Raw genomic sequence first — 25,511 nt, 5'->3', positions numbered from 1 at the left:
TCAACTGTAGTTCTCATAGCCTCCCCCCAAAATAACTTCAGTAACTTGGTGTGGGAAAGCATACACCTAATTTTTTCTTCAATGGTTTTGTTCATCCTTTTTGCCACACCGTTCTATTGAGGAGTTTTAGGAACTGTTTTCTCAAACCTGATACTATGGAACTGCTAGTCATAGGTGCCCAGCAAGCCAATCACGTGAGTGATGGAACGTGTGACTTGATACAGAATCTTTTTGCTTATTATATTTTGGCGTATATCACTTTATAACTATTGCATAAATGCATATATATATATATATATATATATATATATATATATATATATATATATATATATATATATATATTGTGATGTCCTTGGATTTGTGCAATGGGAATCGGATCGTGATGAGATCACGATAATGAGATCGATTCACCTTTAAACACATATCCTAAATAATCCCGGTCATAGGTAACTCGAGAGGGACATCGTGATAATCGGACAGACTGGTGTGCTGTATACCCATCCATATGATAGATGCAGCTGGTCTCATAACTGCTCGTGTAGGGACACTAGGGATACAGTACAGGTGCTCATTAGAGAATGAGTTCACTGATTGATCCGCTTACGGAATGCTGGATGGTTGATGATGCCTTATTGTCAGACAGCGATTCCGTATTCCTAGTGGTATATCTGGTCCTTAGACTTGAGACACTAAGGATGTCCTGTATGAGTGCTCCGCTCTTTGATACCAGACTTATAGGTTTGGCTGTCCCAAATCTAGTACAGTTGATCATTGGGAGTGGTAGTCGACCTTACGAGGGCTATTGAGTGTCGATAGAGGATCATCCACTCTCGGCGTCATGAGAGGAATATCCCATGTGTTCTTGCTCAGACAAATCCCTAGCCAGGGTCATTCGGGTTGAGAGAGAAAGAGTTCTCCGGGAGAATCCGATTAGAGCGAGACTCGAGTAGAAACCGTATGGGTCTGACAGCACCATGCTCCATATACGGTCTCTGGGATATTAGATGGATGAGGGACTATAGGTACACGGTAATTGAGGATAGACAGGTCCAATGGATTGGATTCCCCTGTATCGTCTGGGGACTATGGCGTAGTGGCCTAATACGTCTGTAGTCGATGAGTCGACTGAATTATTCTAGAGATAATAATTCACTGAGTTAGAAGGAGTTCTGATAGGTATGACTCACGGCCAGCTCGATATTGGGCCTAGAGGGTCACACACATATGGTAGGTATTGCGATGAGTAGAGGTTCGGATATGAGATATCCGACGGAGCCCTTGTCTTATTGGATGCAGATCCAATACCCACTAGGGGAGGACCTATTAGGGTTTGATAGAGGACCTCTATAAAAATAGGAGGGATTCAGAGCCTCATAGGCTAGAGCCTTTGCTTGCCTCTCCTATTCTCCTCCCCCTCTCCACCTCAGAGTAGGCTTGGAGTTTTGAGGAGCGTCGTCGCAACCCTGCAGTGTGGATCACCGCTAGAGAGGAGGACGCTTGACATCCTTCACCCTCTCCTAAGGATCTGCAAGGAAACATGGATATACGATCTCCCTAGGTAACACAATCTACTCTATACGCAGTTTTAAGTTTCGCGGATTTTGCGCACCAATCTTCGCACGATGACAAACATCTCTTTGGGAATTGGGGATTTTGTTTTCTTGTTCTTCCGCTGCGCATATGATGTCGCCCCCATGATTTCCCAATAGTGGTATCAGAGCCAGGTTGTTCGTGCGAATGATTGGTTTTGAACTGCGTGTGTTGTGTTTAGGAAGAATTTTGACGTCAAAATCGTTGACGCAAAAACAAGGAAGGGCAGCAACAGTTGCTACCCTCGATCTGCGTGCGTGCTACGCAGCCGAAGGTAGGCAGCATAGGAGCTGCGTCTGCAGTAGTCGGCCGGCGGCCTGCTTGCAGCGGGCTTGCGTCCGGCGGGGCTGGCAACCCGCGGGCAGAGGCGCATGCGGTCGCTTCTCCCGCGGGGTGAGGCGTCGCAGGGCAACGGCGCATGCCGTCGCTGCTCCCGCGTGGGCGGCCGCCCGGCGAGGTAGCACGGCTTGCGGGCGCTGCCTCGTGGGCAGAACCGCCCGCGGAGGCGGCAGCGCCACCCACAAGGGTGCCAACCCACGGTGGTGCCCACCTGCAAGGGTGGCGCCCTCGCCTCGTCGCACAGGCCGCCGCCAGTGGCGGCGGCAACAGCAGCAAAGGGGAGTAGGGCATTAGGGTTTTCTGAGCAAAAGAGAGTTTTGCCCCCTCGGAATTTGAGAAATTCTAGTTTCTGTCTTTTTATCCAAATTACGAAAATACCCTTAGGAATTGAGAAATTCCCTACATGTCCCTAATTTCAGAAAATATTAATTAATTAAAATGTTTAGTTGATTATTATTTTTATTATTATCTAGTAGTCCTACATGATGATGATTATTTATACATATGATGTATGATGTGTGGACGGATGATCATGGACCGTGTGATGTGTGTACTTGTGATTATTATTATTGAGGTCTACGAGCCTCCATTATATTTCTCGTTTATTGTCGGGCCTGCGTGCCTATGATTAAGTTGTAATCATATGAGGAGGCGCAGCGGGAGCGTGGATGCGATAGCGGGACCCACGAGACGGACGACTATGATGCATGAAGATGCATCAAGATGTCGATGGAACCGACGAAGACGAGATGGACGATCACAGGGCATGGAGATGCACCGTCGCACACATAGATCTTGATGTGAGTGATTAGGCCTACTGGCTCGGGCCTAATCATATTAGGTTATGGTCCATGATCATCTGGTGTGATTGGTTATACACATACTAGATATGTATATATATTTGCATGCGATGTAGATATATATTAAATATGTATATGTATGACATGTCATATTAGGAGAACAAATCATATAAACATCTCTCGATAATATTAAGTCGGTAAACGTGAGGCAATTAGATTGACCCACGTGGCCTTCGATCGTTATAAGTAGGAACCGATTCCCGGTGTAGGTTGAGTTGGTCGAGTCCCTCGAGACTCACCTATATCGCGATTCGCTATCTTGCTTACGACATAGAGATGTCACCGGTGACCTGAGGGCATGGTATGCTTGGTCGAGTCCCTCGAGGGTATATCATCAAATCAGACTCATCTTGTAACGAAGGTGTTGACTTAACCGAGCATCATGGTTGGTCGAGTCACTCGAGGCCATGGTGATTCGGAGGCCGAACAGGACGGGAATCACAAGGAGTTATGATCGGCAAGAGTTGCCTACCTTTTAGACTTAGTGTGATTGGTCGAGTCCCTCGAGGTTACACTATGACGCTGATTGGATCCTGATCCCCACTAGAAGTCTACCGGAGACTTCCGTTTCATGTGCTGAGGGTGTCGCGTGACTCGTTAGTAAAATAGTGGGAGCATATTAAGATAGAAGTCCATATCTTGATAGTTTATTTCTTGCAAAATCTGCATGTTATTCATTTCTGCTGCATCTTTATTTTCAGAAAATGTCGCTTTCAAATCCCTTACGTGGCATACTTGATGTCAACCGCCTCACTAGTCCAAATTATACGGATTGGCTCCGTAACTTGAGAATTGTTCTCACAGCGGAGAAAATCATGTACATCCTTGATACAGTGATGCCTACGCCCGAAGAAGGGGCAAGCGAGGATGAGATCGCTCGCTACGTGAAGTACATTGATGACTCCACTCTTGCTCAGTGGTATATGTTGGGCTCTATGACTCCTGAGTTACAGAGACAAAATGAAAAGATGGATGCCAGATCCATTCTCCTACATGTCCGTAAATTGTTTGAGGAACAGGGAAGGACTCAGCGATATGAGATATCCAAGAGCCTTTTCCGCGCTAGGATGACTGAGGGGACACCGGTTCAGAACCATGTCCTAAAGATGATTGAGTGGATAGAGAAACTCACAGGTCTAGGAATGGCCCTAGAGGATAACTTGTGTGTGGACATTGTGCTTCAGTCCCTACCAGATTCCTTTTCACAGTTCATAATGAATTTTAATAGGAACAAGCTTGAGGTAACTCTCCTAGAGCTCCTCAATATGTTGAGGGAGGAGAGAGTACTATTTAGAAAGAGAAGCCAGTTCTCTACACTAGTGAGACCAGAAAGAAAATAAAAGTAAAAAGACCCCTTAAGAAGGGAAAGGGCAAGGGCAGACCAGGTAAAGCAAAGGTTGCTATGAAAGACCCAGCAAAGGACAAAGGCTAGTGCTTCCACTGTGGTAAAGATGGGCACTGGAAGAGGAACTGCAAAGAGTACCTTGCAGAAAGGGCGAAATAGAAGCTTGGAGAAGCTTCAGGTACATTCATGATCAATCTCCAATTGTCAGATTTTTGTGATAGTGCATTGGTATTGGATACCAGTATTGCTTATCACATCTACAATTTATTGTAAATTCTAGCAAAGCCGAGGGGAGATTGACGAGAGAAATGCTGCATAAAGGTTTGTTTATGCAAGACACTACTCCACATATCATGAATGTAAGTGTCTAAGAGGAAACGAGATGAGGTGAACAGTGCATACCTTTGGCATTGTAGGCTAGGTCATATCCATGAGGGAATAATTCAAAAGTTGCTAAATGATGGATATCTAGATCCATTCGACTATGTGTCATATGCAACTTGCGAGCCTTGCCTTCGTGGAAAACTGACCAACTCTCCATTTAGTGGAACTGGAGAGAGAGCCACTGAGTTGTTGGAACTCATACATAGTGATGTATGTGGACCCATGTCAACTCATGCCATTGGAGGTTACTCCTACTTCATTACATTTACTGATGATTTCTCAAGGTATGGATATGTGTACTTAATGAAGTACAAGTCCGAGGCCTTTGAGAAATTCAGAGAGTATAAGAATGAGGTGGAGAACTAGACTGGAAAGAGTATCAAAACTCTTCGATCAGATCGAGGAGGTGAGTACTTAAGTATAGAGTTTACTCAGTTTCTCAAGGACCATGGGATATTATCCCAATGGACACCTCCTTATACACCTCAGCTCAATGGTGTCTCTGGAAGGAGGAATCGTACGCTATTAGATATGGTACGGTCCATGATGAGTTTCACTGACCTACCCATCTCATTCTGGGGATATGCCCTAGAAACCGCAGCTTACCTTCTGAATAGAGTTCCAACTAAGTCGGTAGTGTCTACACCATATGAGATATGGAAAGGGAAGAAGCCTGATCTTAAGGTTGTTAAGATTTGGGGCTGTCATGCCCATGTTAAAAGACACAACCCCGATAAGTTAGAATCAAGGACAAAGCGATGCAAATTTGTGGGATACCCCAAGGAAACTTGTGGGTATTATTTCTATCATCTCGAGGACCAAAAGGTCTTTGTAGCTAAGAGAGCAGTGTTCCTTGAGAAGGAACACATTCTTGGCGGAGATAGTGAGAGAATGATAGAGATGAGCGAAGTTGGAGAACCAAGCTCAAGCACCACTCTACAGCCCGAGTCTGTTCAGGTACCTAATACACAAGTTTCAACTTTACGCAAGTCTGATAGAGTATCTCATCCTCCTGAGAGATATGTGGGACATATTAGAGGAGAGGATGTTGAGGATATTGATCCTCAGACCTACGAGGAGGCTATTATGAGTATAGACTCCGGGAAGTGGCAAAAAGCCATGAATTTTGAGATGGATTATATGTACTCCAATAAGGTTTGGAACCTAGTTGATGCGCCCGAATGTATTGTACCCATCGGTTGCAAGTGGATCTTTAAGAAAAAGATCGGAGTAGATGGAAAGGTAGAGACCTATAAAGCAAGGCTAGTGGCTAAGGGGTATCGTCAAAGGCAAGATGTTGACTACGACGAAACCTTCTCACTCGTAGCAATGCTAAAATCCATTAGAATTCTATTGGCTATTGTAGCACACTATGATTATGAGATCTGGCATATGGATGTGAAAACCGCATTCCTCAATGGGAACCTCAAGGAGGAGGTGTATATGATACAACCTGAGGGATTCGTGTTCAAGAACTGCTCAGATAAGGTGTGTAGGTTGCTTAGATCCATTTATGGACTAAAGCAAGCTTCCCGAAGTTGGAACATAAGATTTGATGAGGCGATCAGATCTTATGACTTCGTTAAGAACGAAGATGAGCCTTGTGTGTACAGGAAAGTAAGTGGGAGCGTTATCACCTTTTTGGTTTTATATGTGGATGACATCCCAATCATTGGGAATGACGTAGGAATGCTATCCACAGTAAAGGCTTGGTTATCTAGATATTTCTCTATGAAGGACTTAGAGGAAGCATCCTATACCTTGGGGATTCGAATCTATAGAGATAGATCCGAAAGGATGCTTGGCTTGTCCCATTCCAGGTACATAGAAACCATTGTCAAAAGGTTTGACATGGAAAATTCCAAGAAAGGGCGAACATGGATATGATACCTTATGCCTCAGCAATAGGGTCTATCATGTATGCAATGCTATGTACTAGGCCTGATATAGCGCATGCTCTGAGTGTCACGAGCAGGTATCAGGCAGATCCAGGCTTGGAGCATTGGACAGTAGTAAAGTGTATCCTTAAGTACTTGAGAAGGACTAAGGATCTTTTACTAGTATATGGAGGTAATAGCCTTAAGGTTGAAGGCTATACAGACTCAAGTTTTCAGTCTGATGTCAATGATAGCAAGTCGAATTCAGGGTATGTGTACACCTTGAATGGAGGAGTAGTGTGCTGGAAGAGTTCCAAGCAAGATACCACTGCTGACTCGACCACAGAGGCGGAGTACATTGCTGCATCAGATGCAGCAAAGGAGAGAGTTTGGGTGAAGAAGTTCATCACAGATTTGAGAGTCGTGCCGAGTAACGAGGAGTAGACTTCCTTGTATTGCGACAACTATGGGGCGATTACTCAAATTAGGGAACCCGGGTCTCATCAGAAGTGTTCTGAAGAGGTTCCAACTTATCAGAGAGATCATAACCCGAGGAGATGTAGTAGTGGAAAGAGTTTAATCCGAAGATAACATTGCAGATCCACTGACAAAGTCATTGTCTCAGATTATCTTTGAGCGTCACAGGGGTCTGATGGGGATCAGACACATAGGTGATTGACTTTAGGTCAAGTGGGAGATTGCTAGTCATAGGTGCCCAGCAAGCCAATCACGTGAGTGATAGCACGTGTGACTTGATACAGAATCTTTTTGCTTATTATATTTTGGCGTATATCACTTTATAACTATTGCATAAATGCATATATATATTGTGATGTCCTTGGATTTGTGCAATGGGAATCGGATCGTGATGAGATCACGATAATGAGATTGATTCACCTTTAAACACATATCCTAAATAATCCCGGTCATAGGTTACTCGAGAGGGACATCGTGATAACCGGACAGACTGGTGTGTTGTATACCCGTCCATATGATGGATGCAGCTGGTCTCATAGTTGCTCATGTAGGGACACTAGGGATACAGTACAGGTGCTCATTGGAGAATGAGTTCACTGATTGATCCGCTTACGGAATGCTGGATGGTTGATGATGCCTTATTGTCAGACAGCGATTCCGTAGTCCTAATGGTATATCTGGTCCTTAGACTTGAGACACCAAGGATGTCCTGTATGAGTGCTCCACTCTTTGATACCAGACTTATAGGTTTGACTGTCCCAGATCTAGTACAGCTGGTCATTGGGAGTGGTAGTCGACCTTACGAGGGCTATTGAGTGTCGATAGAGAATCATCCACTCTCGGCGTCATGAGAGGAATATCACATGTGTTCTTGCTCAGACAAATCCCTGGCCAGGGTCATTCGGGTTGAGAGAGAAAGAGTTCTCTAGGAGAATCCGATTAGAGCGAGACTCGAGTAGAAACCGTATGGGTCTGACAGCACCATGCTCGATATACGGTCTTTGGGATATTAGATGAATGAGGGACTATAGGTACACGGTAACTGAGGATAGACAAGTCCAATGGATTGGATTCCCCTGTATCGTTTGGGGACTATGGCGTAGTGGCCTAGTACGTCCGTAGTCGATGAGTCGAGTGAATTATTATAGAGATAATAATTCACTGAGTTAGAAGGAGTTCTGACAGGTATGACTCACGGCCAGCTCGATATTGGGCCTAGAGGGTCACACACATATGGTAGGTATTGCGATGAGTAGAGGTTCGGATATGAGATATCCGACGAAGCCCTTGTCTTATTGGATGCAGATCCAATACCCACTAGGGGAGGACCCATTAGGGTTTGATAGGGGACCTCTATAAAAATAGGAGGGATTCAGAGCCTCATAGGCTAGAGCCTTTGCTTGCCTCTCATATTCTCCTCCCCCTCTCCACCTCAGAGTAGGCCTGGAGTTTTGAGGAGCGTCGTCGCAACCCTGCAGTGTGGATCACCGCTAGAGAGGAGGACGCTTGACATCCTTCACCCTCTCTTAAGGATCTGCAAGGAAACATAGATATACGATCTCCCTAGGTAACACAATCTACTCTATACGCAGTTTTAAGTTTCGCGGATTTTGCGCACCAATCTTCGCACGACGACGAACATCTCTTTGGGAATCGGGGATTTTGTTTTCTTGTTCTTCCGCTGCGCATATGATGTCGCCCCCATGATTTCCCAACAGTGGTATCAGAGCCAGGTTGTTCGTGCGAATGATTGGTTTTGAACTGCGTGTGTTGTGTTTAGGAAGAATTTTGACGTCAAAATCGTTGACGCAAAAACAATGAAAGGCAGCAACAGTTGCTGCCCTCGATATGCGTGCGTGCTGCGCAGCCGAAGGCAGGCAGCATAGGGGCTGCGTCTGCAGCAGCCGGTCGGTGGCCTGCTTGCAGCGGGCTTGCGTCCGGCGGGGCTGGCAGCCCGCGGGCAGAGGCGCATGCGGCCGCTTCTCCCGCGGGGTGAGGCGCCGCAGGGCAACGGCGCATGCCGCCGCTGCTCCCGCGTGGGCGGCCGCCCGGCGAGGCAGCACGGCTTGCGGGCGCTGCCTCGCAGGCAGAACCGCCCGCGGAGGCGGCAGCGCCCGCGTGGGCGCCCAGCTGCGGGGGCAGCGCCACCCGCAGGGGTGCCAACCCACGGTGGCGCCCACCTGCAAGGGCGACGGCGACAACAGCAAAGGGGAGTAGGGCATTAGGGTTTTCTGGGCAAAAGATAGTTTTGCCCCCTCGGAATTTGAGAAATTCTAGTTTCTTTCTTTTTGTCCAAATTACGAAAATACCCTTAGGAATTGAGAAATTCCCTACATGTCCCTGATTTCAGAAAATATTAATTAATTAAAATGTTTAGTTGATTATTATTTTTATTATTATCTAGTAGTCGTACATGATGATGATTATTTATACATGTGATGTATGATGTGTGGACGGATGATCATAGACCGTGTGATGTGTGTACTTGTGATTATTATTATTGAGGTCTGCGAGCCTCCATTATATTTCTCGTTTATTGTCGGGCCTGCGTGCCTATGATTAAGTTGTAATCAAATGAGGAGGCGTAGCGGGAGCATGGATGTGATAGCGGGACCCACGAGACGGACGACTATGATGCATGAAGATGTATCAAGATGTTGACGGAACCGACGAGGACGAGATGGACGATCACAGGGCATGGAGATGCACCGTTGCACACATAGATCCTGATGTGAGTGATTAGGCCTACTGGCTCGGGCCTAATCATATTAGGTTGTGGTCCATGATCATCTGGTGTGATTGGTTATACACATACTAGATATGTATATATATTTACATGAGATGTAGATATATATTAAATATGTATATGTATGACATGTCATATTAGGAGACCAAATCATATAAACATCTCTCGATAATATTAAGTCGGTAAACATGAGGCAATTAGATTGACCCACGTGGCCTTTGATCGTTATAAGTAGGAACCGATTCCCGGTGCAGGTTGAGTTGGTCGAGTCCCTCGAGACTCACCTATATCGCGATTCACTATCTTGCTTACGACATAGAGATGTCACCGGTGACCTGAGGGCATGGTATGCTTGGTCGATCAATCATACAGTGAAACCAAATCTTATAATGTGGAAAAAACCACGGGACCATAGTCCACCTCAAACTACCACTATCAATAGTAATGATAACAGGTTTACAGTAAATCTTCTCTAGAATAACTCGAGGATCACAACAACATCAAGAATAACATATCATCATCACGGATGGATCTCCTCAAAAGAGAATTCTAGGTCTCACAAAGTAGGTATAGCAGGAAAGTACCTTAGAGAGGAAAACTATAGATCAACGCTATTAGAATTGTAGAGTTTGTTGCAAGGATTCTTCACATAAAATTTGGGTTAAAATTGATAATGTTTGGCCACTGATCGTCAAGCAAAAAACTCAATATCCTAATCTTTCTCTCTCCTTCTCTCTCTTTTTGCGTCGCCGATCGCTACCCTCACGCTGCACAAACGATGCCCTATTTCACCTTTTAATTTCCTTTTGATTAATGATTTGGGCTCAATAGGCCAAATTGTCTAAGCCCACATATGGGCTGGACCCAACAACTCTTACCTTTAGAGGTGCCTTTTGGAGTTCACCCCAAAGAGGCAAAATCATACGGGCTCACCGAAAGTGAATAATTCCTCACACCAATATCGATAAAATATTAACTTATCAAAAATGATTTCTTACCCTTATAGATGCATTTTCAGGCTATAGTTAGATCATAATGACATTTTTGGATTAGAAACATACTTCATTCGTTATCGATCGAGGCGTATACTATTACAAAGTCATACCTTTCGGGTTAAAAAATATTTAAGTATTAAATTGGGAGGAATGTCGAGGTATCGAGGTATATGTAGATGATATGATAATAAAAAATAGAATGACTGGTACATACTTGATGACCTAATCGAGAAGTTTTACGTCTTGAAAAAATTCGATATGTATCTCAACCCATTCAAGACAAATTCCTTGGATTTGCCATTCACCACACCACAGGCGAATAGATGTAAACCAAAAAAAGTTCACACGATAATTGAGATGTACCTATCTTAGATTTATAATAATTGACCGGATGACTAGCAACGGTTAACCTATTTCTATCTTAATTTCACGACAAGTGACAATCTTTTTTTAAATTTTATATTTGTCAAGAGGTTCCAAAGCATCGTATCGCCTGACTGTCACAGCTTTCATCTTTCGTACAAGACGAACTGCTAAGTTAGTACCTCACCGTCATCAAACATGACATCAGCTCAGTACTACTACAGGATGACACGGGACCAACAGCAAGTCAGCCACATCGCGGCGAACGTCAACGACATGCTAAGCTATCTTTGTTTCTGTTGAAACGCTTTGAGATATATGTAACATCATCCGAACTTTATCGTATGGCTGATATATATATATATATATATATATATATATATATATATATATATATATATATATATATATATATATATATATATATATATATATATATATATATATATATATATATATATATATATATATATATATATATATATATATATATATATATATATATATATATGTTGAATTAGGGAAACGAAATAACGATTTGTTGACTCGGTCTTTTGTGCTTTATGGTCGGGTTCGATAAAGTAATGATTCCGTTGAGTTAATATTTTGTTGACGTGTTTTGTGATTCCGACTCTACATGCTACGCAAATCAAGTGGGGTGGAAGTATTAAGTAATGGGAATGATGTTTTGGTTAGTCAAAGGAAGATGGTTATCAGAAACAGTTCACGTGTCAGATCACTCATAGTGTCCGCACGATCGGAATGTGGACATGGACAATTGATGATCGTTTGCGATTGACTCTGCAGGAGTGGACTCGGTTCCGTAATAATTGGACACTTCATCTCGTCCGAATGCATGCATGGATATATATATATATATATATATATATATATATATATATATATATATATATATATATATATATATATATATATATATATATATATATATATATATATATATATATATATATATATATATATATATATATATATATATGTAAGTGTTATTGTGTTGTATAAATTTATCATGTAATTATGTTAGACGTTCTTAAATTAGCGAGCGAATATTTCACGTAGATATATTTTTAACGATGACATATACAAAGTCTTCGTTAGTTCATTGTCTTCTTCTTCATCTATCATTCTTTTCTCTAAGGCTATTAAAGAAGACATGATTTGACTTATATTCTTTTTTCCCTCGAATTATAGATACACTCTTCAAAATTTTCGTGAATACTCATCACGAATATCGACAAATGCATTGAAAGTTGAACTTTTTTACATGTAGACATGTAAGAAAGAGTAGTCTCGTAGGACAGAATTTTGGACAAATTTATACGAAAAGCCTAGGCTTTGTTTTTTTTTTATCCTTTTTTTTTATCTCTATTAGTGCTCTCACTTTCTCTATAATTTTATTCTGTCCTACTGAGAGTAGATTGTCTGCTTAATTTCCCAACGAAATGCCAATCGAAAGCGGAAGTGATGCGAACCTACTTGGAGGTGATAACTAAGTGAAGGAAGAGTCAATGGGCAAATATCATGGAGGAAGGATCCAAAACTTTAGAAGTTTACGGGGCGATGCTCATTAAAACTCCAACAAGCATCCACCCAGTTCAAGTAGCATGAGGCATTTGAAAGACTGGCGCATTGTAAGGATGGTCTTTTCCTTTATTTGGAGGATCAGTAGGAACCAACAGAGATCAACACAACTCAGCCAACCCCACACTATAGTTAGAGTCATTGGCGAGTTGAAGCAGCATGGCGGATCAAAGGTTCGACTACTAAAAAAAAAAAACAACAGTAGAGAGTAGTTGGGAGCCAAGAGGCGCATTGCAGCTGGAGCAGAAGATTGAAGACTCATCAAAGGCGAGGAGTTACAGTGTCGGCAAAGGCTTCGACGAGGACGTCGAAAGCATAAGTGGGGGAGAATGTCACAAACAAAGTTATAAACAGGATGTTTGATGTAATACTTGTGTATGTCCGTGTCTTTCTATTTGTTTATGCTTTGAATAGCATAGAGGGACGACCAAAGGCTTGATAGTCCCATTTTAGTTGGGTTTGGTAGCCTCTTTAGGCTTGTAAATATAGGTTGTGTCGTGTGGACACGTGTGAGAGATTTTCGATCTATAATGGACCATTTTACCCCTTTGTTGTGTAACTGTTCAGAGCTTGTAAAGTCTATTTGTAATTTGCATTGTCTATGAAGTGTTTTCGGAAATTTTTGCTTGTGGATCCCGAGTGAGACATTTTCCCTAACCCGGTTTCTCTTTTATGAGTCCTAAGGGACTATAGGAGGCTGACCTTTGCGAATGAATACGTAAGGGTGCCACACGATTTAAGCAAAACCAGCTAAGTCCGTGACAATACGACACATTCTTTTCTTTTATTTTAGATAATTTATATTGAAAATGGGTATTTTTATATTCATTTCCAAATCGATAAATTACGCCTCAAATGTTTAAGGGTGAAACGTACTCCACAAGATACCACCTCATGCCCGATGGTGAGATCCACGTACACGTGTCCACAAATCAACTATCCCGGTTTCAGGATTGATTCAGTCTTGTCAACCAGGCAGAGTCCAAATATTTCACGCACCCAGCTCTTTCGGAGCCCCGCTTGGCCGAACGAAACTGGAGATGACACGTGGAGCCCATGAGAGAGATGGGGTGCGAGGGTGAGTCACATAGTGCGACGTGTAGTAGACAAGAAATATTTATCTGGGGGCAAAACAAAAGAAATGATTTCCCCACCGGTTAATTTGAGGCAAGAAGTCTGCCCTCGTTATCGTTTGAGATTATACTGAGCTTCTTACGGACCCACTGTTTTCTCCAATTGCATAGCAGGTATGATTTGCGAGTATTAAATCAGATGTAAGAAAAATATTTTTATGATGAAGTTGCGGCCACATAGATCACATGTGGACCAACCAACCCTTTCCCCCATTCCTGTTTGTCGTAAGCCCAAACCCGCACGCTCCAAATAGCTGATCTATTTGTATTTCATTAATATTCATACAAACTCTAATTCCATAAAGAAATGCAATTAATATTTGAAAATACTCCCATAGCGTCACAAATCATGATGCAAGGAAATGTTCTTTGGCTTACAGAATATTGTAGAATGGATCCATAGGAGAAAATGGATTCTAAGGGTAAGGAAGTTAAGTTGAAGCGGGGAATGTTCATGTGGGTAGACTTTTGAGCTGCAAGCTGTGGCTAGATCTGGTCATCATGTATTTGCTTGGGAAAAATATTAGAAAAGCCTCCTTGGTGGTGTTCCAGGGGTTTTCAACATTAGATCAGTGCTAATGTAGACTTGAGTTGATCATGCTTATCTAAGGCATTTTGGTGGCGCGAGGTGGAAAGATGTTAATTCAAACTGTCCTGTTCTGTGAAGAGGCCTAACTATGTCTAACGCTATTGAATTAATTTAATACAGTAATCTCATGCTCTTTGTTGTCCCATGCAAGGTTTGCAATACCGAATGATACCACCTGGTAAGGGCAGTACATATCAGTCCATCAGCAGACCAGTACACAGACCGCCCGCTACCGAACGGTATCGCTGATTGAGGTCGTTATTGTCGACGGTGACCGAGGGAGAAAGTGAAAGAAGAGGGAGAAGAGGAAGAAAGAAATGAGAAAAAAAAAGAACCTGCAGATCGGCGCTGCTCTCCTCCTCGTTTGTCGGTGACTTCTCATCCGCGCACGGGGGGAAGTGTCATCGGCGTCGTGGGGCGAAGAGAGACAACGCCTCAACGAAATTATATATATATATATATATATATATATATATATATATATATATATATATATATATATATATATATATATATATATATAAAGGCGACGTCGCCGCGTGGGGAGAAGGCAGATTTTTTTTCTTCGGGCGACATCATAATTTTTTTTTTTTTCTGTAATGTCGCTTGAGAGGCGATGCGGCCCCGTGTGGGGAGAAGAGAGATATACTGAGCGGTTTATCTCTTATATATATATATATATATATATATACCGAATGATATACCGAAATATGTCGCTCTGTCATGAACGGTCGTCGCGCACCCGCAACAATTCCGTTCAACGAACCGTTCGTCGCTCACACCCACATGTACAGCTGCTTGACATGTTGTTTTCTCTTGGTTTTGAGGCATTTTGCTTGTAAAAATGTAAGTTCGAACAAGCTGCAACGTTACAAAGCGACCGCTCACCGAACCGAGCAAAACAACCCCAAAACAGTTCCGTTTTCGCGTGCCGCGGGGGCTAGCGAACAAACTGCCTCCGCTCACCAAAACGTCAGCCATCTCAGCCCCTTTGAACCCCCCGGGTGGCACAGGGCTGGATGGGGCTTTGGTTATATACCGGGCGTTGAACTCTCATTCACAAGTTCGCACGTGACCTTTACGGGGACTTGTTTTCGCGCCCGGGACCAGGTGAGCGGCTGTTTGTGGGCTTGCAGCTGTTCGTTCATCCTTCTAAAGCCTTGTTTTCTCCTTCTCCCTCTTTTCTCTTGTGCATACAAGGTGCTCGCTGATTTGCTTGTAAAGCTTCCCCTTTTCGCGAGACTTCGAGACTTGTCCGTCGCTCGCCCTTTTTAACTAATCAACTTTCTCTCTTTTACAGGTCCTTCGGGACCTGCGTGAGGTTACAAGTTGGCTGACCCTTTGCGGAGCAATATAGCAAGGGCGGAGCGCGACTTAGGCAACGCAAGCTAAGTTCGCGTCTTTGCCACGAGTGGGCCTCGCGACTTAGGCAACATAAGCTAAGTTCGCGTCATTGGCCGCAAGGGTGCCTCACGCCTTAGGCAATTCCAGGTAAGGCCGTGACATTGTGGTATCAGAGCGGGCAAGCACTTCGAGCGAGCAGCGAACGAACTTCGCAACTTCGCCATGGCAAAGCATCGTGGCGAATCAAGCAAGACGGGGCAAGCCGGACCCTTGCCCCAAGCAACCGAAGGTGGGCTGCATGTGCACACTCGCTCTCATGCTGTTGGAGCCGCTCAAGAGGAGCGCGACAGCGAAAATGACGAGCGAGAAGTTGGCTACTCTCCGCGAGCGGAGGAAGCGCAATCGGGAGCGCTAACTGGGAAAAAGAGTCACAAGGAGAGACTCGCAACGGCGGAAACCCGCTTGGATGTTCTTGAAGCGAGCATGGAGGAACTCTACCATGGCCAACAAAGGCTTGTTGGGGTAGAGAGCTCGCAGGAAGAAGCGGAGTCCAGGATCGATAAGGTCGAGGCCCTAGTCGACCGACTGTCTAATGACACCAAAGACTCCGTGCAACACTTACAGGATGTTGTGGCAGAACTCACTGCAAAGGTGGCCATGCTCACAAGAATATTAAATGCGGGAGGAAGCAACACCCGCGTTGCACCGTCACAAAATTTGAGGGCACCTGAGCCCCATGGATATGGAGGAGCCAGAGATGCCAAAGAGCTCGAGAACTTTTTGTTTGACATGGAATAATACTTCCGAGCCACGAGGCCCGATTCTGAAGATACCAAAGTTTCGATAGCAACAATGTATCTGAACGGAGATGCGAAACTTTGGTGGCGAACCCGTTAGGAGGAGATCCAACAAGGTCAGTGTCGAGTCGACACTTGGGAGGACTTGAAGCGGGAGTTGAGAACTCAGTTCCTACCGGAGAACACAGAATTCGTCGCAAGAAGGAAGTTGAGACAACTCCACCAAAGTTCCACCATCCGAGACTATGTGAAACAATTTTCTGCACTGATGCTGGACATACAGGACATGTCCGAGAAGGACAAGTTGTTCAGTTTCCTCGATGGTTTGAAACCATGGGCTCAGCAGGAGCTAAATCGAAGGAATGTTACCGACGTGGTCGGGGCAATTGCTGCTGCAGAAAGGCTCACCGACTTTGTTTCCTCTGAAGACCCAGCAAGAAGGAAACAATCTTCAGGCAATCGTCCTCCAAAACATTCTCGAAGGAAGGAGCTAGGGGGCGAACAAAAGAAGAAGAGCTCCCACAAAGGCCCGAACCCGAAAGGCAAGGCCTCAAAGCTTGGAGGGTGCTTCTTGTGCGGAGGACCGCACATGGTGAGGGAGTGCCCACAAAAACAGGCACTCAATGCTTTGACGGCTTCCATCCACCCTCCCCCCGATCGGACAAGGGCAAAGCTGTTGCTCTTAGTTCGAGCAGTTCTGAATCCAGTAGCGACGACGAGGAGTTGCAAGGCCCGCGAATAAGAGCAATGCGTTTGTTGAACGCTATGCGGGGTCAAGTGGGGGAGAACATGAAGACAAAAGCACAAAGAGTAGGAAATAGTGAGTTGATGTATGTGGACATCAAACTAAATGGCCAAACGACTCGTGCAATGGTGGACACGGGCGCTACCCACAACTTCATAGCCGATCGTGAAGCACAGCGACTTGGGTTGATCTTGGAGAAGAGCCCAAGCCGAATGAAAGCGGAACTCGGAGGCCAGGCGAATCTCCGGGTTGGCGAAGGGAGTTCCCATCAAAATCGGGACATGGAGCGGAAACACCAACATGATGGTCGTACCACTGGACGACTTCCAAGTGATTCTTGGAATGGAGTTTATGCACGCGGCGAAGCTGGTGCCGATGTTGTTCTTGAACTCCCTATGTATGATGGGAGGCGATGACCCCTGCGTGGTTCCCGTCTCTCGGAGAGGAACCAAGGAGCCCCAACACATTTCGGCATTACAATTGAAGAAAGGGGTGCGAAAAGGCGAATTGACATTCGTGGCTGCTATGAAGCTAGAGCCACTCAACGAGGAGGCCATTCAAGAACCTGCTGTGGTGGCGAACGTCCTGAAAGAGTTCAAAGACGTTATGCCACCCGAGTTGCCAAAGACTCTTCCACCACGCAGAGGCGTGGATCATAGTATCGAGCTGGAGCCAGGAGTGAAGCCTCCAGCGAGACCACCCTACCGCATGCCCCCGCCACAGTTGGCAGAACTCAGGAAGCAGTTAGATGAACTGCTAAGCGGTGGTCTCATCCGCAGCTCTAAAGCACCTTTCGGAGCTCCAGTTCTCTTCCAGAAGAAACAAGATGGGAGCCTCCGATTATGTGTCGACTATCGAGCCCTCAACAAAGTGACGGTGAAGAACAAGTATCCCATCCCGCTCATTGCGGACTTGTTCGACCAATTGGGCAAGGCTAAGTATTTCTCAAAACTCGACCTTCGATCGGGATATTGGCAGGTGCGCATTGCTGAAGGCGACGAGGCGAAGACTACCTGTGTAACCAGGTATGGAGCGTTTGAGTTCTTGGTGATGCCTTTCGGCTTAACCAACGCTCCGGCCACATTCTGCACTCTCATGAACCAGTTATTCAAGGAGTATTTGGATAAGTTTGTGGTCGTCTACCTAGACGATATCATCGTCTACAGTCAAACGCTCGAGGAGCACGTCAAGCACCTTCGGACGATTTTCAAGGTTCTCAGGGAGAACATTTTATTCGTGAAAAGGGAGAAATGCTACTTTGCTCAAACTGAGATCCTATTCTTGGGGCATCGAATCGGTGGTGGCTCCATTCGGATGGATAAGTCGAAGGTGCAAGCAGTTGCGGAATGGCGAACTCCAAAGAAGGTGCCAGAGTTGAGATCCTTCCTTGGTTTCGTCAACTACTATCGCCGCTTCATAGCGGGATATTCGAAGCGGGCAACCCCACTGACGGAGTTGCTGAAGGAGCAGCCTTGGAGGTGGTTTGACAAATGTGAGATAGCATTCCAAGATCTGAAGGCTGCTGTTCTAGAAGAATCGGTACTCAAATTGTCAAATTATGGAGAGCCCTTTGAAGTCCATACAGATGCTTCGGACTTCGCCATTGGGGGGGTGCTCATGCAGGAAGGTCATCCGGTGGCCTACGAGAGCCGCAAACTCAACGAGACCGAGCGGCAGTATCCAGTGCATGAGAAGGAGATGACAGCAGTGATCCACTGTCTACGAGTTTGGCGACACTATCTCCTCGGGTCGCGATTTGTGCTGAGGACAGACAACATCGCCCTGAGCTATTTCCAAACTCAGAAGAAGCTCTCCCCAAAGCAGGCGCGGTGGTAGGACTTCCTGGCTGAATTTGATATGGCAATGGAGTACAAGCACGGGAAGGCGAATGTCGTGGCCGATGCACTGAGTTGGAAAGTGGAATGCGTGAATGCCGTACAACTGGAGGGCAGAGGCCAAGCAAGTCAGTTGCACTCCAACTTCCTTTCCCGAATCAGGGATGGGCTGTATAGTGATCCCCAAGCAGTTATCCTGATGCAGCTCATCAAAGAAGGCAAAGCACGGCGATTCTGGGTCCAGGAGGGACTCATTTACACAAAAGGGAATAGGGTTTATGTTCCTCGAGTGGACAACTTAAGGCGTGAGCTCTTAAAAGAGTGTCACGATTCCCTTTGGGCTGGACACCCAAGCATTCACAGAACATTGGCTCTCGTGGAGAGGGCCTTCTATTGGCCGAAGATGGGGACTGATGTGGAGGAGTATGTTCGGACATGCCTTACTTGCCAACAAGACAAGGTGGAGCAGCGGAAGCCGGTGGAACTCTTGTAGCCGTTGCCCATACCAGAAAGGCCGTGGGAGAGCATTTCCTTGGATTTCATATCAAGCTTGCCACTTGTAGGGAGACTCGGGTCGATCCTCGTGGTGGTCGATCGGTTTTCGAAGTATGCAACCTTCATTGCTGCTCCCCTACACTGTTCAGCAGAGGAGGCGGCTAAGCTGATGATGAAGGATGTAGTGAAGTATTGGGGAGTCCCACACAACATCATTAGCGATCGAGACGCTCGGTTCTTGGGACGATTCTGGACCGAGCTGTTCAAATTGTTGAGGTCAAAGTTATACTTCTCTACAAGCCTCCACCCCCAGACGGATGGCCAGACTGAAAGGATAAACTCGCTCTTGGAGCAATATCTCTGGCACTACGTGAGTGCCAATCAACGAGATTGGGTGAAGTCGTTGGACATTGCCCAATTCTCCTACAACTTGCAGCGGAGCTCTGCATCCAACAAGAGCCCCTTCGAGATCATTACCGGACAACAACCGTCGACTCTGCACACCATGGCAATTGGGTATACTGGGAGTAGTCCATCAGCCTATCATTTTGCAAAGGAGTGGCATCGAAATGCAGATATTGCACGGGCTTACTTGGAGAAGGCGGCAAAAAGAATGAAGAAGTGGGCAGACTTGGGAAGGCGACCGCAAGAGTTCAAAGTTGGCGATTTGGTGTTGGTAAAGCTCCAACCAGCATCCCTCCAATTCTTTAGGAACAGAGTCCACAAAGGATTGGTGCGCAAGTATGAAGGACCCTTCCCAATTATCAGCAGGGTAGGCAACGTGTCTTACAAGTTGCAACTGTCGGCGTGGTTCAAAATTCACAACGTTCTTCACGCCAGCAACCTAAAAGCCTACCACTCGGATCCGCAAGATGCTTCCCGAAGTGTTCCAACTCGGCTACCTCCCATCACAGCCTTCTACGAGAAGCGAGTGGAAACCATTCTGGCGGACCGCAAGATAAAGCTACCCAACGGAGCTGAGCAAACAGAGTACTTGGTGAAATGGCGAAAGCTTCCCCGAACTGAAGCCAGTTGGGAGCCTGAAGACGCCCTGCGACATGAAGAAGAAGTCATCAACAACTACCATCAAGCGTTGACGAGGGCGTCGACAGTTTAAGTGGGGGAGAATGTCACGAACGGTCGTCGCGCACCCGCAACAACTCCGTTCAACGAACCATTCGTCGCTCACACCCACATGTACAGCTGCTTGACATGTTGTTTTCTCTTGGTTTTGAGGCATTTTGCTTGTAAAAATGTAAGTTCGAACAAGCTACAGCGTTACATAGCGATCGCTCACCGAACCGAGCAAAACAACCCTAAAACAGCTCCGTTTTCGCGTGCCGCGGTGACACGAACTTAGCTGATTTTGCCTAAGTCGTGCGGCACCCTTGCGTGTCTGTCCGCAAAGGTCAGCCTCCCCGAAGCCTCCCTTGGTCCCTTAGAACCCCCAAAAGAGAGAACAAGACAGAGAAAATGCCTCACTCGGGATCCACAAGCAAACATGTCCGAAAAGCACTTTATAGACAATGCAAATTACAAACAGACTTTACAAGCTCTGAATAGTTGCACAACAAAGGGTAAAATGGTCCATTACAGACCGAAACGCTCTCGCACGTGTCCACATGACACAACCTTTATTTACAAGCCTAAAGAGGCCACCAACCCAACTAAAGTGGGACTATTAAGCCTTCGGCCGCCCCTTTACATTCTGTACAAGGCATGAATATGCCAAAAGACACGGACATACATAAGCATTACATCAAACACCTTGTTTCGAAGTTTGTCCGTGACAGCGGGGGCTAGCGAACAAACTGCCTTCGCTCACCAAAACGTCAGCCATCTCAGCCCCTTTGAACCCCCCGGGTGGCACAGGGCTGGATGGGGCTTCGGTTATATACCGGGCGTTGAACTCTCATTCACAAGTTCGCACGTGACCTTTACGGGGACTTGTTTTCGCGCCAGGGACCAGGTGAGCGGCTGTTTGTGGGCTTGCAGCTGTTCGTTCATCCTTCTAAAGCCTTGTTTTCTCCTTCTCCCTCTTTTCTCTTGTGCACACAAGGTGCTCGCTGATTTGCTTATAAAGCTTCCCCTTTTCGCGAGACTTCGGGACTTGTCCGTCGCTCGCCCTTTCGAACTAATCAACTTTCTCTCTTTTACAGGTCCTTCGGGACCTGCGTGAGGTTACAAGTTGGCTGACCCTTTGCGGAGCAATATAGCAAGGGCGGAGCGCGACTTAGGCAACGCAAGCTAAGTTCGCGTCTTTGCCACGAGTGGGCCTCGCGACTTAGGCAACGCAAGCTAAGTTCGCGTCATTGGCCGCAAGGGTGCCTCACGCCTTAGGCAATTCCAGCTAAGGCCGTGACAGCTCGGTACACAGTATCATACCGAGAAAATCTCGAAATTCGATTCGGTACGAAATTTCAATCCTTGGTCCCATGAACATAAAGGTTGGTTTTTTATTCATATTGTCAATTTTGAACTGGATGCCTGTGAGTTCTTTGATGTATCTAGCATGAATGACATCTTTTTTTTTATCTTAATATGTGCATCCTGAATGATCCAGATTAGATGGTATCTTTTGGTCATTAATTTTGATTTTCAGTGCTATAATGATCGTCTATCATAAATATCATTCTTTATTTGCTTGTGTATAAGCCTAGCTACTTTATCGTGGATGTAACTTTTTGTTCAGAGTAGCATACTGTTAGCAACTAGCTTCATCAACTTGGACTCCTTTCAAGTCCTTGGATTCCCATGAGGAGGGTGTTGAAAATATTCATTGGTTTTGGTGGAAAAAAATCATTAGTTGATTGACTCAATGCCTTTACCATAAAATCACTTGTCAGTTTATATCTGCTCCTTTAAACTAGTTGATTAAGAATAAAACAAAGAAAGAGAAAAACTATTCTATATTGGATTCAGTGATAATCTTCTTTTTGTGTTGAAAGGCAAAATTAATGTAGTGATCCTAAGTGATTTTTAGTTTTTGTTCAAACCGATAAATGAAAAGTTATATGCCACTTATTGAAGCTTCTCTAATGGGATATTATGATTATCCTGCCTACTGGCTAAGGTTTCTGATTAGATACAGGTTATTATGAAGAAGTCTGGTAGGTGTCCTTTTTGCCTTTAAATGATGATTCAAGTTTTACCAAGCTATCTTTATAAGCACAAAAGTCTAATTAACCTGAAATCTCTGAGAAATTAGTCAGTGAATTGGAAGTATTATGTCATAAATTTCTTGGTAGTTGTCTTTTAACTAATATATAATATGCTAGATTGAGATTCCATAATAAGTATCTAGGTGATGTTTGTTTGATTTGATGAACCCTAGCATTTTTAAAAGTTGAGTCAAATGACGTTGAACATTCTTTCTTAGTTTCTTGTTTTTGACTTGATAGTTCTATACTTGTTCTTTCATGACAACATGAATATTCGAAGTAGCTTTTTAACTTTTCTAAGTATTTTGCAGAAGGATGAAAACTCTAGTATTGAGGATTATTTTGGGGATGAAGTACTAAAAGTGCGAGCTTGTGGGATGTCATTTATTACACTTGGAATAAATATCCGGTTAGTTAATCTTTTTAACTTGTGACATCAGTAAATGTTGCTTTATTTTTTGTGGTGTTTAGTTTTAGAGCATAGCTTCTTAGTGTCAACCACAACAAGAATCATGTGATGTTATAGGAAATTCGGTTTTCATGGTTTCAACCTTCTACAAAAGTAGATATGTTCTAGAATAACCAAATATCGTAAATGACTCCCTTAAATTCTTAGCATCATAATTGATCCTAAATTTCTTCTGACAACGTGTTGGCATCAATATTGTTGTATGTAAATTTCTTGGGACAGAAGATTGACATATTATGTATTGCATTTAGCTCACTTGTAAATCTAGCATTGTTTCTGATATAAAGCACAGTATGTAACAAGCAGGTAGGTAATTTCATAGTTTAAAGGAAGATCCCACAATTGAGGTGCTTTCTTGAGTGTACAATTTCACATCGGCATGCTTCTTGATAACTATGTTTAGTAAATTGTTTACAGATATCTAGGATCAGAGATCCTCATAGATTGATTTTGTTTTTATCAAGTAAAATATTTAATATATGAAGATTTAAAACAATCATTATGTACTTCAATAAAAGATTTATTAGTTGCATGGAGTGGGACATGCATGTTCTAGTTACGTTGGCTTGAGTCTGTACTTGACTTGATCCATCCTTGGGAACTATTTTATCATATTTCTACTGATTGCACTTCCATTTGTGTATTTGTCAATTATTTTTGTCCCTTCCCTATGATTTGTAATTTTTGATTTGTTGATGTGCCTTAACTTGCGACGGCTGCTATTACAGCGAATGTCAAAATCAATCAAAATGGTTTCTAAAGGTGTGATGAAGGAACACCTTCTGCTTGTTGCAAACAGCATGACTTGCACTGGAAAACTTATCGGTTTCAACACTGGTGGTTATAAGGCGCTCTTTCGTTCTTTCAAAGTTGAAGGACCATTTACTGAAGCCACTTTATTTGTAAGTGCATGTCTGAATATTTAAGCTCTTCTTTGTTCATTTACATCAAGTGTGCTTTTTAATTTTGTCTGATAATAACATTAGAATGTTTCTATTCTTCTTGCAGACACCAATGAAATGCTTTGAAAGAGCTGCTGAGAAGCGTCAGGTTGATTCATTAGCCAGTGTGGTTTCATCCTGTTCATGGGGCAAAAATGTGGCTATTGGGACTGGTGCACACCATTCCAGATTCTTTGGGATAAGAAACAGGTTCCATTTTCCATTCACCCAATACCATGTACCCATGACTTTATTGAAATATTTGTACATATAATGAATGAGAGTTAATTTACCTTATTTCTGCTGTGACAGATGGCAATGAACAAAGATATTGGAAAAGGAGTCTATGACTTTCTGGAGTTATCAAGGGAGACATCCAGTGGAGAAGCAACTGGCAGATATCTAGCAGATGTTGATGAAATGGCAGAAGAAAATGGAATTTGTCTATCACCTGACCTCGATGGATGTATGACTTTTGATGATAGTGATGATGTTGAGTACAACTTTCAGAAAAGGATTGGCCTGGTAAATGGAAAATCTGGCGAGTCTAGCTGGGAAGTGGATCCAGTTTCGGTCAAGTCAGGTAACCGGGAGGGATGGGGAGATAAAGAATCAACTCATGTGGACAACCGTGAATCCCCAGCAACCAAACATAATGTTTGGTCTAGTTGGGATTCCATCCAAGTGAAACAAAAGACTGTTGAATCTGAGAATCTGGCAGGTGATACTGTACCTGGTGAAGATATGGATGCACAGAAACATTCTGGCACAGCAGATGAGTCTGTTGCATGGGGGAAATGGAAGGCAGACGGGAACTCAACTGCCTGGGACAAATTGTCTCACAGGAATTGTTGGAATGAGGCAAGCAAGACCAAGGTGGATTTGAAACATGGTGATGAGAGAGATTAGTTGAGAAAGAGGTGAACAGGAGAAGGGAAGGGAAACATAGGTTCAACAGCCACAACCTAAGTTCCTCAACTTGTTTTCCAATAGGCTTGGCTAATGAAAGGATACACTACATCTGTTATGTATTAAAGCATCAGTAACTTACCTGGCATTGACATTTGAAAAGCACCCACAACTGCTCTAAATAAGGTCTAAATAAGTCATCAATAACTTATCTGATGGGCTTTTCTGAAAAGGAAGCATAAGTGTTCTAAACAAGGTTTAAACTAGAACAATTTAAATTTGTATCTCTAAAGGCTTAAATTTATTTATTGGTCTCATCTGCTGCAGTGTACATATGGTGGTGGGTATTGTTCATACTACAGTGACAGAAATAGTAAAGAGCCCCATTACAAATGACTTTAAACCAAATGAAGCCCAAACTAAACTTAAACAAATTGCACAAAATCCAGTATCAAAACCTTTAAGCTAGTAGATAAGAAAATTTAATAAACTCTTGGGTGAATCAGCAGGCC

General features: G+C 44.1%; 1 protein-coding gene across 2 annotated transcripts; it reads left to right on the top strand.

Annotated features, from left to right (window-relative positions):
• Positions 1-21,427: 21,427 nt before the first annotated feature.
• LOC135614253 (uncharacterized) lies at positions 21,428-25,164 on the top strand. Of its 2 annotated transcripts, XM_065111409.1 has the most exons (5): positions 21,428-21,966; positions 22,992-23,089; positions 23,878-24,051; positions 24,158-24,300; positions 24,403-25,164. In XM_065111409.1, exons 4-5 carry the CDS (start codon positions 24,235-24,237, stop codon positions 24,997-24,999), a joined length of 663 nt encoding a protein of 220 aa, XP_064967481.1. In that variant the 5' UTR covers positions 21,428-21,966; positions 22,992-23,089; positions 23,878-24,051; positions 24,158-24,234; the 3' UTR covers positions 25,000-25,164. The 2 variants fall into 2 exon arrangements, with proteins under 2 accessions (XP_064967481.1, XP_064967480.1); XM_065111408.1 differs by lacking the exon at positions 21,428-21,966 and having other exon boundaries at positions 22,541-23,089.
• Positions 25,165-25,511: the final 347 nt, after the last annotated feature.

This window comes from Musa acuminata, chromosome BXJ2-6 (assembly GCF_036884655.1).
Source record: "Musa acuminata AAA Group cultivar baxijiao chromosome BXJ2-6, Cavendish_Baxijiao_AAA, whole genome shotgun sequence".
In the NCBI taxonomy this organism is placed as follows: Eukaryota; Viridiplantae; Streptophyta; class Magnoliopsida; order Zingiberales; family Musaceae; genus Musa; species Musa acuminata.
This window is presented reverse-complemented; position numbering and strand designations above follow the sequence as displayed.